The sequence below is a fragment of the Rhinolophus sinicus genome, linkage group LG16 (genome assembly GCF_036562045.2).
Source record: "Rhinolophus sinicus isolate RSC01 linkage group LG16, ASM3656204v1, whole genome shotgun sequence".
Classification (NCBI taxonomy): domain Eukaryota; kingdom Metazoa; phylum Chordata; class Mammalia; order Chiroptera; family Rhinolophidae; genus Rhinolophus; species Rhinolophus sinicus.
In genome coordinates, this window is record NC_133765.1 from 25,176,898 (window position 1) to 25,193,866 (window position 16,969).

Genomic DNA, 16,969 nt, shown 5'->3' on the forward strand with positions numbered 1-16,969 from the left:
TATGGCGTTCATAAACCAAAATGTTCATCAATAGAGACGTTAAAAACCTGAGGTACTACTGTATTTCCCTGTAACTTCTACACAACAACCCGGTTCTCACTTTAGGGGCCACACAAACCAGGCTAATCCTGCTTCCACATGACACCCATTCATCTGAAGCCAGCTATCATTTCTCCTCAGCCCTCTCAGAGTTTCCGGGAGGCCTCGGACGGCGTGGCTGCCAGGCCTGTCCTTGTGCAGGTTGCCCCCCTCTGTCCACAGCCCTCTTGTATGCAGTGTCCCAGAGGGACACAACAGTGTGCAGGAGGAGGGGCTGACCCGAGAGGGGGGGATGCCGCTGGCTTCTTTTTTCTGGACTAGACTTCAATTTCGTGCGGCCTTAGGCCACGTGACTCGCCGTTGCTGCTGCTAAGGCAGGCTGTCCTTGGACTGTGCTAGTGCAGTTGTGTTTTAGGATCCAAGGAACTGGACTCACATTAATACTACTTCTAAGAGCGCGGGAAGAGCTTTGAGACTCAGGCCAGAGCACAGGCACTGCCCGAGAGCCAGTCAAGGAAGTATGTGGGCTACACGCTCCTTTGAGAATCTGATGGGAGCGATGGAGCCGTTCCCGAGAAATGCACTCACATCCAAGTGTGTCCATGATTTTAAAGGGGGGATGGCAGTCACAGACCCTTTCCCCAGCCAAAGATTACGCATGGGCGGCAGGTTAGGAACCCCTGCCTGAGATGCTGGTTCAGGGAGAGGTGGCCCTCAATCACTAGAAGACAGGCAAGGTGTGACATAGCACGAACGCAGGGTCGGGCACGGGGTGGGTGTGGGAGCGGCTGAGGAGGCGCCACACTCACTTGTCGACAAACAAGGCCGGGGAGTCGGGCCGCGTGGACTCCAGGTCCTGCATGGCGTTCCACTCGTTGATGAAGCTCTGCTCGGAGCCGATGCAGCTCTCATAGTAGGTGGCCCAGATGAGCGCCACGCCCCCGGGGAAGTAGTTGTGCCGTCGGGCCACTTCACAGGCCTTGTGAAGGACCTGCAGGGCAGACCTGGGTGAGGAGGGGGAGACGGTCAGACCTGGGAGGCACAGCAGCGCTGAGTTTTCGCCTCGACGAAAGGTGTACACTGGGGTGGGGGAAGGGCAGTTCATAAAGGACTCGCTATTGGGGATTCCCAGGCTGCCGGGTGACAGATCGTTTCCACAGCACAGACACTGACCAAGATGGATGGACATCCTTCACCACTCCCAACAAGGAAACAAAACAACTTCGTAACTCTCCCCATCAGGCTGGTTCATGTGTCATTTTTACAGTCCATCGATTAACTCGCAAGAATTAGAGTTACTTCTGAGGTTGTGGGCACCTTCAACATAGGAACCACAATTAAATCTAGCAATTGGAAAGCAAGAGTCATGACCATGTTACTGCAATCTAAGTAACTTAATTTCTAACCAGCACCATCAATGTTATAATAGCTTAGCTGCTTCCATTTCCTAAGGAAATGAGTTTTAGAAACGCATTTTATAACATAGAAACTAACTGAAGGTTTAGGAACGCAGAATGGGGTAGGACAAACAATATTAAAAATGTGTAACATAATGGCCAACTTAGTTACCTGGTTTTACCTCTGTTTACAAAAATAAATATAGGCTGAAAATTGTGAATAGGGTGAATTAGGTATCAGTGAAGGGTGGACGAGGGAAGACTTGGGTGGAGGGGGAGTTATCAGAGAACCGCTCAGCAATGGTATAAAAACCACTGCAATCCACATCACTTTTCCCAGTGGCACATATCTGTCCTATTTCTAGGCTGACTCAGGGAACAAACTTGAGCTGAATATTTACTAAATTTAGTTCTGGTTCTGAAGTTTTAGAAAAACACGTGGGCCTATTTTTTACTTGCCTGTAGAGAAAGAGATTAAAAAAAAAATCATCCAGGGACACAAAGAAACATCTGAGACACCTAGATATAATCCTGAATTGATTGCAGTGTGGAGTAACAGAGGAGGTAAACATGAAGCATAATATTAACTTGTGGCCCATGGGAGAATTCTGCATAACGCTCTCTGTCCCAGAGAAATGGGTAATTACTTTGAAACATTGGGCAGAACTCTTCTCATCAGACGCCACTAGCTTCCTCCTGAGTCTTTTCCAGATTATACGAGAGAGATTGTTGGGTTTGCTGCAGGAGCGGTCTGTGCAGCCCTCCAAGGACAAGGAAGGCTCTAAGATGTGTGTGCCGGGTTCAGAGACGCTCTGGCCGTGGTTTATTTCACCCGGTGCAGCCCTGAGCCACAGCAACCTCATCCCCAAAGCAGAGTGTCCAGGGAGACCCCTGCCCAGCCCCTGCACATGGTGGTAAGTATCCCATAACCTGGCACCCTGTGAGAGCGCCCTCCGTCGGTGTAACGTGTGACTGTTTTGTATTTACGGCCACCTCCTTCTACAGACTGTAAACTCCACAAGAATAGGAATTATGTCCATTTTATGCCTCCTAGATGTTTAGCACCTACCGTGTTTCCCTGAAAATAAGACCTAGCCAGACCATCAGCTTTAATGCATCTTTTGGAGCAAAAATTAATATAAGACCCGGTCTTATTTTACAAGACAATGTTGATATGATATATGATATGATATGATATATGATATAATGTAATATATTACATAATGTAATATAAGACCGAGACTTATATTAATTTTTGTTCCAGAAGACGCATTAGAGCTGATGGTCTGGCTGTCTTATTTTCGGGAAACACGGTAGCAGAGTGCCCTTCCCTTCCTGGAGCAAACTAAATGCCTACTGACGCCAGGTACAATGAATAAGTGAGTTTATGCTGGAATGACGTTTGTCAGGAGGAACTGTACATATGTAAAAGCGACACACTTCAACAACAACAAAAATCAACCAATATAAAAAGTGGCCCAAGGACAAAAGAGACATTTTTTTGAAGATATACAAATGGTCAATAACTACATGAAATGATGTTCAGCATTAAAGAATTAGGGAAACGCAAATCAAAACCATAATGAGCTACCACTTCACATCCATCAGGGTGGCTATTACGAAAACAAAAAACGTAAAACACACATTGCCTGGGATGTGGAGAAACTGGAATCCCTGTGCATTGCTGGTAGGAGTGTAAAATGGTAGTTTGGTGGTTCTTCACAAAGTTAAACATAGAATTACCGTATGATTCAGAAATTCCACTGCTACGTATATACTCAAAAGAAATGAAAGCAGGGACTTAAACAGATACTCTGTTCACCAATGTTCATAGCAGCTCTATTCACAATAGCCAAAAGGTGGTAACAACTCAAAAATCCATCAACAAATGACTGGTTAAACAAAATGTGGTCTATCCATACAATGGAATGTTCTTCCACCTTAAAAAGGAAGGAAACTGTGACACATGCTACAGCATGGATGGATCCTGAAAGTATTATTTAAAGTGAAAGATGCCGGATACAGGACGATGACTACAATCCCACTTAGATGAGGGACCTGGAAGAGGCAAATTCAGAGACAGAAAGTAGAATGGTGGTGGCCAGGGGCTGGGGGAGGTGAATAGGGACTTAGTGCGTAAGCGGTACAGAGCTTCTGCCTGGGATGATGGAAAAGTTCAGGAGATGGATGGTGGTGATGGCTGCACAACAACGTGAAGGTACTGAACCTCACTGAATTGCACACTTAAAAATGGTTAAAATGGTAAATTCTGTTATGTATATTTTTCCATACACACAAAATAAATGCACCTAAATGGGCTTGTAAGTACAGGGGGGTTTCTATTCATTGTCAGCTAGGAAAGTATTTTTGAGGAGTTAAAAGAGTCCCTCAACCCACACTTACCACATGGCCTGGACAGATACAGGCTTGAAGACGTGCATCCTTCCTGCTGTGCTGACGCTGAATCCACTGAGAATGAAAAACAAAAGATACTATGGTGAGAAGTCAGGCCCTCTAACCATATTGCTGCGAGACGACAGGGGCAGGCCCACTGGGGACCCCCCGAGGACAAGTGTGTCCTTAACCAGCAACGCGAGGTCTGCCCAGAACTGAAAGCCCAGCCAAGGGTTTGACGCAATGACAGCATTTGATACTATCTTGCATGCATTCCTGCAACAGTCCCAACCCACCTCCTACTTCTCGCCCCACATAGCCCATCCATTTTTTTCCCCCAGAATTGCATGGAAAATACATTAATGGAAGACATTTTTAAAACAGAAAAATATAACCATAATCCTACCTCTTCAAAAAAATCAAATTTTTATTTTTCTCTCCCAGTTCTATTTTATGAGGCACCATAACTTTTACTGTTGGAATTCTAGTGTACGGAGAATTTCCTATTCTGCTTCTTGCCACTCATCACAGAACTCATGTATTTCCCCGAGGAGCAAACCTGTGCACAACTCAGACGGCCCTTCGTCCCCGGTCTACCCGCCCAGGACACACTAAATGATTCCTCCTCTGCACCCCCTAAAGTGGCACTTGAAACACTGTTGTACCTGTCAGTTATATGTCTTTCCCTGAACCCCTAAAGATGGTGAGTGTACTCCTGCTGCATCACATTTACCTATGAACTTTCAGGGACCAGCCCCAAATGGAGGGTAAGTAATGAGTATTCATTTAACAAATCAAGGTAAATGAACGAATGTCAGTTTATTGCTGTTCTTGAACTTCATACAGCAGTAGTTCTCCTATAATATGCTTCTGTTGATACTTCATGACCCAAACTCCCTTACACAATCTCCCTTCCTTGTGTGGCTCACTGGAGGGCAGTCCTATTTCTTCTGATGTAAACATGCCACACACATGATTCATTGCTAATGATTATCCAAGGATGCCCCAACCCTCGTGTTTCAAAGTCTACAGTGCTTAAAATCACCCTTTAAAAGAGAACTACTTACCCGTCACCATCAAGGTGGATTTTGGTGTCGCTCCACAGTCGGAGTACCATCCCGATGGTACAGCTTTTACTACGCAGGAGAGAAGAGAAGCCGTCTAGAGTTAAGAGTCCACCGGCTTACAATGTTCCCTCTGTGTCTTCTCCCAGCCCGTCCAGCTCACAGAGGGAACCACGCACTGACCTGGGTCCACATGCTGGGTGTGTGCCTGGGAGAAGCTCTGAGGCTGTCTGCAGGGACTGCTCACCACTGAATTCTAGAACATGTGGGTCTGGGATGACCCACTAGCAGGAGTCGCCAGTGACCCCTGCTTGGAGACAGTCACAGGGTACTCTGACCTCACCATCGGTACGGCTGCAGCTCTCAGGGGACAAGGAACAACCAGCGGACCACACACCCTCATTGCAACAGAGGTAAAGCCACCGATGGCTGGCACACCTGGCACAAGGCCATACACACTCCAGGGGACACAGGCAAGTCCTGGCAGCCAACCCCAGCCTCCTGTCCTGGGGCGGCGGGGGAGGGGAGCATGCCAACACCATTACTGGCGTTCATTTCTGGACCTCTGTTTCTGTACCTTTTTTGCAGCTGCCGTTTTAAAAACTAGCTTAGTCTGCTTTTGTTTTGCCCGTGGAAACAGTGCAATGATACTGTAGAGACTGGCACCACTTGAAACACACAGAAGGGAAGAAAGGGCTTTATCAGAGGGGCTCCTCAGATTATTAAGAAAATTCTTCAGGCATTTAAAAAAGAGCCGGCTTGTGAGAAACCGCTGTAACTGTGCCAAGGCCAGCTCCGACCACCTTCAGGATCTTGAGCAAACATCTCTGCTACCACTTAACAGCTCCCCCGGGGAGTAATGCTGTGAGCTAGCCTGCAACGCTGCACACAGGGCGCTCTGGGCTTACAGAGGAGCTCCAAGCACCTGCGACCACGACCACCCTCTCCCACCCTCCGCTTCAGCTTCTGTGGGGAAGGTAGTTTCAAGCCCTTCACGCAAAATTAGACTAAGCCTTTCATGTTAGGCCAATTCTCAGGTCCCACCCTGCCGTCCTACCCATTCTTGATGGGCTAATTGTATTTCCTTTGCAGAGCTGCAAAATACAAGTTAGGTTGCGACGAGGAGCGCCTGGCTGTGTCAGTGCTAGGGCGAGGCAAGGAGCGGACCCCTCAGAGGCCCAAACCGACATGCCCCTCACCTTGGAACTTGCCCAACTGCCCACTCATCCTTCGCTTAGCCACTGCATGCTCCAGGGGCTTTTGGCATGGCCCTTCTAGGCCCACCCCTCTCGTGTGTTCCCACAACCCCCCGTGCATCTCTCCATCACCGGGCCCATCACCCCAGCAACTGGTTATGGTTTTTCCTCACTGAGCTTATAAGCTGGCTGAGGTCGGGAACTGTGTGTATTATTGCTTCTTTGTTTTCCTGGGCCTGGCCTATTGCCTCATACACAGAAGGCAAATAAACTGTTTGCTTAATGAATGAGTACATTAATGACTGATGACTAAAGGGAGTCAATTTAATCCAGTTTTAACAAATCCAGGCTTTGCAATGATCTCACATGCATTAACTTCTCCTAGATGTAAGGAGAGCCGTTCACCCTCATTTCACACATATAATAGAGTCTATAATAAAACTCACTTGGCCACCAGTTATTGGGAAATTCCAAACCTCTCTCCAAGCCTCTGACCCAGGACCTGTCAACAAGAAGGACTTGGGAATCCATGGGGTAGAGATACTGGATGAGGCACCAGATACGCTCTCCCTCACTCACATACTTCCTATATGGGCCTGAAGGCATTCTCCTCACTTCACTGGGCTGGCTCCTGTCTTTACTTGGGTGCCTACCACAATCCTCCTGGCTGAGATGCCCTCCTGTAGAGCACCCCAATAGTACCCCGTGTGCAAGCTCAAAGCACAATGGAACTTTCCTTTTCCTCTCGGTACACCGAGCTCTCTGAGAGCAGAGACGGGATCTAGCACAGCACGCAGCACACGAGAGCGGAAACGGCGTATTCTCCTGTTCCCAGCGTCCGATCACCCTGCCATGTGCCATCACGCAGCCCGCCGTCATTTCCCATGGAAACCTTTTTCCAGCAGCAACTGCTGTCCCCATCACAGACGGGAACCACCGGCCCATCAGACTCACCTATCCTTACTGGAAAAGTCAACGCCCAGCAAGATGCTCTCCTCCGTGTCCTGCCGCCCGCTGCTGTCCACCACCACCATGTAGCGGACCCGCTCTGCCCAGGCGCTCTCCAGGCGCACGGCCTACACAGGCAGAGATGCTTTCACTGGCCAGCCTTTGCAGGTGGGGCCCCCTTCCTTCACTGCACCCAGACCAAGGACTTCTGTTTTCTACCTTTCTCCACTGTGAGTGTAGGAATTAAGATGAGATTCTTAGGCTCAGGGGCCATGTCTCACTTACATCTCCAACATGAGGGGAAGTGCCTGGCTCCGAGGAGAGACAGCCCACCCACCGACCCCTAAGTTTGTTAGATGGGTGAGTAGATAAAATCCAGAGAATGAAGATTGCAACTTAGTGCCGACTGACAAAGAGACCTGATACATCCCTTCCCTGGACCTTCTGGGTGCTGAGGAGCCAACCTGACTTTGGCTTTTGTGAACAATTTGGGAGAATTTGCTAGAATGTCAAAACTCACATACACTCCCCCCCGCCCCACGCTCAATGCTCATGAATAATTCCCTACCAAATTTCACAATTAAAAATTAAAACTTGCCACTCTTGTCTCTTCTTACCAGCTTGATTCTATCTTCACAACGCAGAAGGTTGATCATTACTTGAAGATGTTGAGGCAAATCACCTGTTGGGCCAATGAAGACAGTTTGCAAAGGTCACCGACCTACTTGCTAGGCAGAAACCTGTGAGAGGTGGATTCTAAGGGCCTGGACGAAGACCCAGATGTTACAACTCCTCTCCCTACCCCCAGAAGACTTAGAGTCCCACCTCCTCTAACTCCACTCCTGCAGTGTACGTGGATGAGTGACAGAGAGCTCACTGCCATAGTTTTAAAAGTTGCTTTTATTTTCTGGCATCCTCGCAGCATTGGTTTTTAAATATAAAATTGAGCAAACACAGACAAGCCCAGAGGAGAAGTGTTAAATTCAAGCAAACGTTACTTTTCAGAAACCACAGACAACGGCTGAAGTGGGGAATGTGCTAAGAGTTGGTCTGAGCAAAAGGAGCGGGTATACTTCCTCCTCTTTCAACTCTTCTGCATGTTCTGCAACAAACAGACATTACTTCCACAACCGGGAAGGGAAATGTTTACGGGACTCCATTGAAACCAAGTACATGTTGAGGGCCCGGAGAAATAATTTGAGCAGACAGCCATCTATCATTTTCCCTTTTCTTTCTAAAAATTACACACCATTTTTTCCCCCTTGGTTATTTAAAAGAGACAGTGACCCAGAGCCAGGTTTCGAACTTCTCCAAGTGGGCCCAGTACCCAGGGGGTGCCTCTGGGCTGCAAGGAGGGGAGGAAAGTTTCTCAGGGGGGGTGAGTCTCCGTGGCCATGCAGGAGCCACCTGAACAAAGAAGAGCTGTGTGTTTCATGCAGAGGGGCCCCCATACCTGAGCTTTGTAATTAGTAAGTAGCAAGTGTGACTCTAATGCCACTTTTTCCCTAACTTATACATTTTTTTTTCTCCAGAAACAAACTCATTGATACAGAGAACAAATTGATGGCTGTCAGATAGAAGTGAGGTTGGAGGGCTGGGTGAACAGGGGGAAGGGATTAAAATGTACAAATTGCCAGTTATCAAAAGAGTCACGGGGATGTAAAGTACAGCATAGGGAATATGGTCAATAATATCGTAATAACTACGTGTGGTGTCAGATGGGTACTAGACTTATTGGGCGGATCACTTCATAAGTTATAGAAACGTCTAACCACTATGTCGCACACCTATAACTAATGCAATGTCATATATCAATGGTAATTGAAAACTTTTTTAAAAAATGTTTGCATGGGTTTCTTTCTGAAGAAAAGGTTCATCTGTAAAGATGCTGACCTAGAAAAGTGCAAGGAATAACTCAGAAAATCTGTATAAATTTCCATTTGTGCAAGACGCTAATAGAAATAGAATTCTCTCTTTTAAAAAATTACCTTATAGATCACAGTTAGAACCTCAGAAGGATCAATACATTGGATTCATTCCTTTTGCAAAAGCATCTTTTAAATTTTAGGGCAGACTGACATGTGATGCCCGAATTGTACTTCCTGCCTCAGAGAGGAACGAAACCGTTAGAAAGCGGCCCCTCTTGTCTGTCCTGTCCCTTACAGGATTCCACAGTGGCCAACACCCGGCATCAGCACCACTTTCTCTAAGGAATGACGTGGCGCTCAGGACTCACATTAAAGGAGGACGCGGGCTCCCCACCCCTTCCTCCACCTAACAGCACCCTCACCTGTCATGTCACCAATGCCACGATGGCACATAACCAGCACGGCTGGTTCTTGGCTTGCCTGGGCCCCACCACCATCCACTCCGAGGCACAGAAGCATACACACAAAGCACATCCCAGCTCCTTGTCTGATGAGAGCCTAAATGAAAGGGACATTTCCTACACAGACAGACTTCTTTCAGTGGGACTGCTCATGGAGATGTGGAATTGCTGAAAGACAGAAATCCCAACCCTGGTCGGGCATCTACACATAGTCTCTAAATGCTGAAATGTTCACTAAGCACTTGCAAAAACATCAGAGAATATAAGCCTGAAGTGTAAGTTCTAGAATGCGTCTCAGATCGACGGGACTGGCTGAAATGAACTGAATTACTTTTACATGAACAGAATTAACCCTCGAATGTACTCAGCTCTGCAAGGTTGTTAATAAAGGTATTGTGGGTTGTCCATGGGACTTGACGATAATGCTAGGAAAAAAGGGAATTGACATAAAGTCTAGTCTGTGCCTGCCCCAGGGTCATTGACTGAGAGTCCTGGGACAGTCAGCAGTCTGCCTTTCTGAGCTCACTGGCCGTTCCAGATCTCAGCAGTAGCAGAATCCACAAAGCCAGTGGCTTTCCTCCTACTCTCACGTACACTCAACAGCTGCACAAATCAGCCTGACTTAGGGTTTTTACAAAATGGTTTTGCACGTACTTCCCCAAGCTCACACATAGTATGAAAATTTGTTTGAATTAGAGGATGGAGACATTTTAAACTTAGTGATCAAAGCTTGAGCATTTGCTTTGTTGTATGTGTTATGGTTAAGACATGAACAATGGTTAAATTCCTTACAGGGCAAAACCGTTAGCAAATTTAAGACTCAAAGTTTTGTTTACAGTTTTATTGTACCAGAAGTCATTGTAGTAATAATGATAGCTAGCACACACTGAGCACCTATCAGGAGGTAAATACATTACCTACATACATTTTAAATTCCGTATTATCTGAGGTACTGGTATTTGGTGCCCATTGTAAAGATTAGAAAACTGAGGCTCAGAAGTTGACTATGACAGCAGCACAGTAAATTGCGGGACTGAGATCAGAAGGCAGGTCTGTCTGGCTCCAAAGCACACATTCTTTCCCTAAACCACACTGCCTCTGTGTGCAGGACAATTATTTTCCTGCTTAAAACAGACTTAAATCTTGATTATAAATATCACTATGTGAAAATATCGACTGAACCTTAGGGTTTGCCATAAATTGTAAGATACGAAATTCTAACCTAGGCGCTCAGATCCAAAATGAGGCTGGATAACTTTGAGGTGGCCAGACAAACAAAACGATCAAAGTGACAAGAAACTGGCCCTAATTGCTAGTTTCTTTCACCTTCTGTTCTGAGTGTCAGAGGCCTGTCCAGCTCACATTCAGAGATGTGTGGCCCGTCCAAGAAGCGCCTGCAGCGGCTACCCACCTATTACAAAGATTGACTTGTAAGCAAGTGTTTTCTGAATCCCTTTTCAAACTGCCTTTGGTTTCGGAGTCAAGTCACCTAGAAAAACCAGTCTTATGACTTTACAGGTATTTCTTAGTTATTTGTGTTTGGACCTCAATTAATACTAGGTTTGATCTCCACTGGATCGCTTCTACTTCCCAAAACCAAACCCACCATTTAAAGAAAATAAAGACCTCTCATCCTAGGGCATGTCAAAGGCTCATAAGGAAATTCTCTACATAAGAGTTTTCCAAATGCTTGGAGAAATGACAGCGTCCCTAGACTCGGTATATAGCAACTCAAGGGGGCTGTTTTCAAGGGGACAACATCTGGTTATAATGTGTTCTGGCGCACTTGTTAAAAAGTCATCCTATAACCCAAAATCTGCCGGTAACTGATACACTGTGAGTAGGAAATGTTTACATCCAAACACAAACTGTGACCTCCTTACTTCTTAGGTAGACCTGTATAATCAAAAGGGTCACTTCTCCCTGTGCCACCTGGAAAATATGCACGGCCTGCTTGCTTAAGAAAAGAGCTTCTACCTGTACCAGTCAATACAAAACCGGGTTTCTCTGGCCTTGAAAACCAACAAATAGCTCACCACCAGTAACGGAGGTTCCTCCAGCTGCACGGAAAGTTAAGTTCCAAGGCAAGAACAGCAATTTACCTGCGTGCTTATGGGGATGCTGAAGACTTCGCTGGCCTTGAGGGCTGTTTCCCTGTTGTAAGAAGAGGGCTGCTCCTTTCACCATGAAAAAGCTCTCACTTAAGCTGAGAAGAATAAAACCAGAGCACAGTTAGGGTGAAATTCAGAGGAAAGTGGGCAAAGACGTGCTGCAGAGGAAAAGCTGGAGTGGGGACAAATGGCATGTAAAATTCAAATGGGCGAAAATAGCTTTTAGAATAATTTCACATATTACTTCTCACCCCAAACCTTTGCTACGAGCTTGTTGCTAGAGAGTGCGCACGATGAAATACCACGTCTGCTAAAACACCCAAGGTTTACATGGGCGCTTCCAGGGCCAAGAGCTCCTTTCTGCAGGATACGGTAAAGAGATCTCACTGTAATAAAACATCTTCTAAAAATAGAGACTGAATCTCTGATTACGACAGGCTGATGATTTATATTCATCTTGTAACAAAAAATTACAGTTAAAAAAAGTTCACGTTCATAAATTGGCCATCAAAAAAAAAAAATCTTTAGCTTATGCAGAAATTAAGACCATAAACTGATAAACCATATTAGCTATTAATTATTACCAATTATTCAAACACCATGAACTCTGAAAATTACCCATAAAATACACCAAAATTATTAAGTGTTTTTGTGAGGGTTGGGCTACTTATGATTATCTTCTTCCACCTCTTAGTATCTTCCAAATCTTCAATATTGAGCAAGTAGTAACTTTTTAAAATAGTAATTTTTGTTTTATGTTCAAAGGAATACAAAACATATACTACATGCTATAATGGAAAAAATACATTTTATTTTTATTAATTTTATGAAAGAAGATTACAGTTTAAATTTTAGAGAACTGTAAAAATCATTAATTCTCCCTTGGGCAACCAATTAACATAGAAATGATTTAAAGGGAAAATCTCTAAGAAAAAGCAGCACTTTTCTTGTTTTAATAGAAAGCAAATCAATTCCTGATAGAAAAACAAGAACATTTTTTATAATATAAGAAAGCAAGGTCTTCTTTGCCTCAGACATCTAACGATAGTATTTAGAAGTTCTAATTCTATAATAAAAAAACTCTGCTAAGTCTAATCTATAAGAAAGGTGGTAAGAAATCTCACCACACAAACTAGCATTTAAGCCAGCAGCTCCTTGAATCGGAAAAATGGTTATCTTCTAGAATATTAAGTCCACAATAAAATCTGTTCTTTTCCTGGTTGAATTCCTGTGCTAAAAATAGTGACTGCTCAAATATCAAAAAATAAGGTTTAGTTCTGCCGCTCTTATTTGGGCCACTGAATTACTGATAACTAGTTTTATAGATTTCCTAATACCAGTACTTTACATCTGTACAGCACTTCTTCATTTATTATCACAAATGTACTGCCAAGCCATCCTTCCCACCTTGAGTCATATATTTGTGCTGCAAGTTTCAAGTGTTGAGGAGCCCAGGACTATAAATAATGGAAGAAATGAGAAGCATCCTTTCTTTGCGGTCTCACTCTCACCCATGAAAGGCAAGAAGCTTTTTAGCGCCCATCTGGCCAATTTTAAATCCAGGTTGTTGTATTTCAGCAGGCCGCACAATCACCCAACACTTTTCCACCCTTAAAACTTGTCACCCTCTCCTTCCTTAAAATTTTACAACCAAGTTTGTTTTCAGAACGATTCTGTTTTAGACACGGCTCACTTACTACTGATTCTCATCAAAATTTGAAAGAGCTGTGCAAGGGACTTCAAAACCCATGAAACTTAAAACAACAATCAGTTCATCGAAGCAGCTGGGGAAACTCTTTGCAAAGCAACATCAACCTCTTTTGTTCACGAGTTTTAAAAAAAAGAAGAAAAAAACCCATACTGACCAGAAACCTGAGCACGCTGGAAACGGCCAGCCATTAACAGTGACCTTTGCCTTGGAAATCATGGGCCAAAATTCCCCTTGGTTTCCCTTACACTTCCTTTGGAAAGAAAGGGAACAATGCAAAAGAATAGGCTGGTTTTATCCCGTGATCACTGACAAGGCAAGTTGTTTCTCAGTTTTCCTGAGGCTGAGAAAGACTCAGAGCCTCCCATCTGTACATGAAGTCAGGGAGCTGGATGGATGGGGCCCCAGAACACTTAGCGTCTGTCCTCCTCCTGGAATTGGTCACAGGCGTTTACTGGAAAGAGTGAGACTGGAAGCTGCGGGGAAGCCCAGAGAACACACTCTATCAAGGCTGTGCCATCGCCCTGCGTCTGGGGAGGCAGTGAGAGGAGACAGCACGAGGCTGACTGCACAAGATGACTCTCGGGGCCACGAGGCTGCAATGCAGGGGCAGGCACAGGATTTATGAAAACAAGGTGCAGACACTCCTCGTGACCCTGTTTCCCGTCTTGTGTCCCGAGCTCACTGCAGGCCCAGAGCCTCACGCATCCTCTGGGGGGCTGACATGAACACTACTTCCCACTGCCAGCACTCGTGGGGCTCTCTTTGCCAGGCTTCTGAGAGGCACTGTACCCTGACTCATTAGTCTCAAGGCGCCCCTCCAGGGAAGGAAGTCCTTTAACAAATTCACGTTGGTAGTGACACACACACTGTCCTAGGTACCCAGGGGCCAGGAAGCACAAACCACCTGTCCCTGCTACCAAAAAACCAGCCTTCTCCCAAAAGATGCTGGAGTCCTAAAAAGAGTGACTGAAGTTCGAGAAGTCCAGACCCAGACAAACAAAACTTAATTGTTTTCTCCATCCCTTTAAGAAAAATCCTGACAGGCAATTTGAAACAAATGCAGCCCCTGCCCTCCTAACCCCCATCCTCATCACGGTTATCGCCACCGTACACACATGGTCTCAAAGACACTGGTTTCTGCCGTTTTAGAAGGTGACATGAGACTAACGTTTCTACAAGGCACTGAAGAGAGAAGAACACCTCATCGCTGCTCCTCCCAAACACCCCAGCCCTCAGAGCACAGCCAGCCAGAAGCCTCCAGACGCAGATACCCGGTAGGAAAAGAGGAACCAGAGCTGGTGATACGTACTAATTGGGGCTGGAAACCTCGGAAGAGCAGAAGCAAGCAGGTGGCTGAAGGGAGATGCAGAAGTCGGTAAAATGAAAAGGGTGCATGACTGCCGGAGTCACATCCTGACCAGCCCGAAGCTCCTGCCTGCCACCCACTCGGGAGAAAGCAGAAAGGTGCAGAAGAGCTTGAGTCGGTCAGCGAGGTCCTCCTCCTCCGATGCTGTTCCCACCCCGAGAGCAACGGGCGCTTGCGGAACTCTCGTCTTGCCCTGATATTTGGGTTAGAAAAGGCTCTTGTCCCTGCACATCCTCATGAAAGAGGGCCATTCAGAAGGAGCAGAACAGCTGAAGTTCGTCTAATCACTTTCCTCCCACGGCTGTTTTGTAGGCCTCGGGAACAAGCAATAGGGTGTGTATTAGAAACTGGGAGGGAAAACAGCTGGCCGCCGAGTCCCAGAACGCAAGCATCGAGGACTTCATTCTTGCTGCAATCGACAGACATATTGAAGGATTTCTATTTCCTTCAGTTCCCCTCCATTCACCCAACGGTGACTGTGGGCAGCTGCCACAGTTATTTGGCACTTTCAAAAGCACATTTTACATTCTGGAAACTCTTCAGTCATGCTAATCGCTACTTGAGGCAGCAAATGGGAGTTGTGGGGGGACATTCCAGGTAGAGAGCACCACACGTGCACACATATAGGAGCTTTGAGAACTGCACGCAAGGTGCTCGGGAGAAGACCGGATGCAGAGGTCAAGCTGGCCCGGGTCTGAGAGGGCCAGACAAGAGACCCCAAAACCCACCTGGCAGGAGCTGGCCAGCAGCTCTGTTTTGAGTGCTAATTTATGTTCTATTATATGTACGTTCTGATATTCTTTCAGCTGGTGAAATAAATGAAGGCTAAGAATGACCACAATGCAGGGCAGAATGGGGTATGTTCTGTAAGAAAGGCACCCTTCTAGTGTTTAGGAGGGTCCCGCCATGTAACTGGAGGAGTTTGGAGCGCCTCATGAAGGAAGCAGCACTGAGCACAAACTTCTAGGAAGGTCTTATCAGGTTGTTTCCCCAGCTCCCAAATGATGAATTAATCCTCACAAAATTAAGTGAGACACATATTCCAATTTTCCTTATTTTGCAGCTGAGGAAACTACAGCTCGCCCAGGAGCACAGGTCTTTATAAGACGGGAGTAGACCCAAACCTGTGTGCCCCACGCCCACCTTAACCCCTGGAATGCCCGTCGTCCCTACCCGTCCAGAGTGAAATCAGAACCGTTACCCTGCCGTCGCCTCCTTTTGCTCTGCTAAGGCGCATGTCACTGAGAAGTCAGAATACAAACTTGTCTGTGGTGCTTGTTCCCAGCAAGGGAGGGCATTGTGTACAAGAAACAGAGGGAAGGACTCATTCAGGGAAACAGGACCTCAGGAAGAGAGGCCTCCGCGTCAGAGTTCTCCCACCAGCCCTGGGGAAAGCACAAGGCCTGGGGGGACCACCCCATCACCCTGCCCACATCCTCTGGTCCTTCTGGACTGAATGGGAATCCTGAAGAAATCTGTGGGCGGCGCCGCCCTGCTGGTCAAGAAGCCACATGTCATCAACTGTACTGTCCCCTCCTGAGCACCTGTCATGTGGCAGAGACTGTCCCAGGCACTTAGCTGTGACACGGCGTCTATTCTGCAAGGCAGGCATGATTTTCTTACACGACAAACGCAGGAAGCCAGTCAAGCTCCTGAAACAGAATCTCCAGGGGGGGCCTTGTTTTTGACCAACTCCCTTAGGGATTCTGGTGCATGTTGAAGTTTCAGAAAATAAAACACACTGGTCTGGGCCTCTCCATTTCTGGGTTCTAACTGACGTTCTACTATGTGTATGTTCTGCTGTTCACTTACAGAATTCTCTGTTCATTCATTCAAAAAGCCAAATATTTGCAGCCTGAGGAGTGCGGTACGAACTAAGCCAAGCCTGCCCCACTATCCACATGGGCAAAAGTCATGATCCTTTTTAAGGAAAGGCTATATGGTCAGGTGGTCTGGGTGTGTGCCATGCCACTTAGAAACTTAATTCCTTGAGAAAGGAAAATATTAGGTGTAGAAACATGGTACTACAGAATATTACGCCCATGGCCCTGATTTCCAACTCTGGCTAAGCATTTGAAGAGCCCATGAAACTTCTAAAACACACTCATGCCCAGGCCTAACCTTAACTAATTCTAATTCGAAAGGCCTGCAGTAAGTCGGGGCATCTGCTTTTTAAAAAGTTCCAGAGGTGCTTCTGACACACCGCCAGGGTTTAGACCCCCTTGCACTTCACAGTGACAGACAGTACAGAGAAAACTGGCTTCTCCCATAGGCTTCATGAAAATATCTTACACATAGTAGGTGCGTGATAAATGTTTTTTGCTGGTGAAAGGTAACACCAATAAAAACACACACTCAATAAAAACTCAGAAGGAGAGTAACACACAATTAGGTACAATGGAGGGAGGTCATGC

The 16,969-nt window shown here is 46.2% G+C and overlaps 1 protein-coding gene across 7 annotated transcripts in view; it reads right to left on the bottom strand.

Annotated features, from left to right (window-relative positions):
• The window catches only part of SSH1 (slingshot protein phosphatase 1), a 57,979-nt gene that overhangs the window by 21,056 nt on the left and 19,954 nt on the right, over positions 1–16,969 (bottom strand). For 5 of the 7 annotated variants that reach the window (XM_019757476.2, XM_019757478.2, XM_074321792.1 and 2 more), the window contains 6 exons: positions 11,470–11,573; positions 7,656–7,720; positions 7,045–7,166; positions 4,898–4,966; positions 3,840–3,905; positions 849–1,043 (listed from right to left, as the gene is read on the bottom strand). In XM_019757476.2, coding sequence (XP_019613035.1) covers positions 849–1,043; positions 3,840–3,905; positions 4,898–4,966; positions 7,045–7,166; positions 7,656–7,720; positions 11,470–11,573 — 621 coding nt within the window. Of the gene's footprint in view, positions 1–848; positions 1,044–3,839; positions 3,906–4,897; positions 4,967–5,077; positions 5,202–7,044; positions 7,168–7,655; positions 7,721–11,469; positions 11,574–14,498; positions 14,707–16,969 lie in introns of those variants that run through there. The other 2 variants (XM_074321790.1, XM_019757480.2) reach the window with 2 other exon arrangements.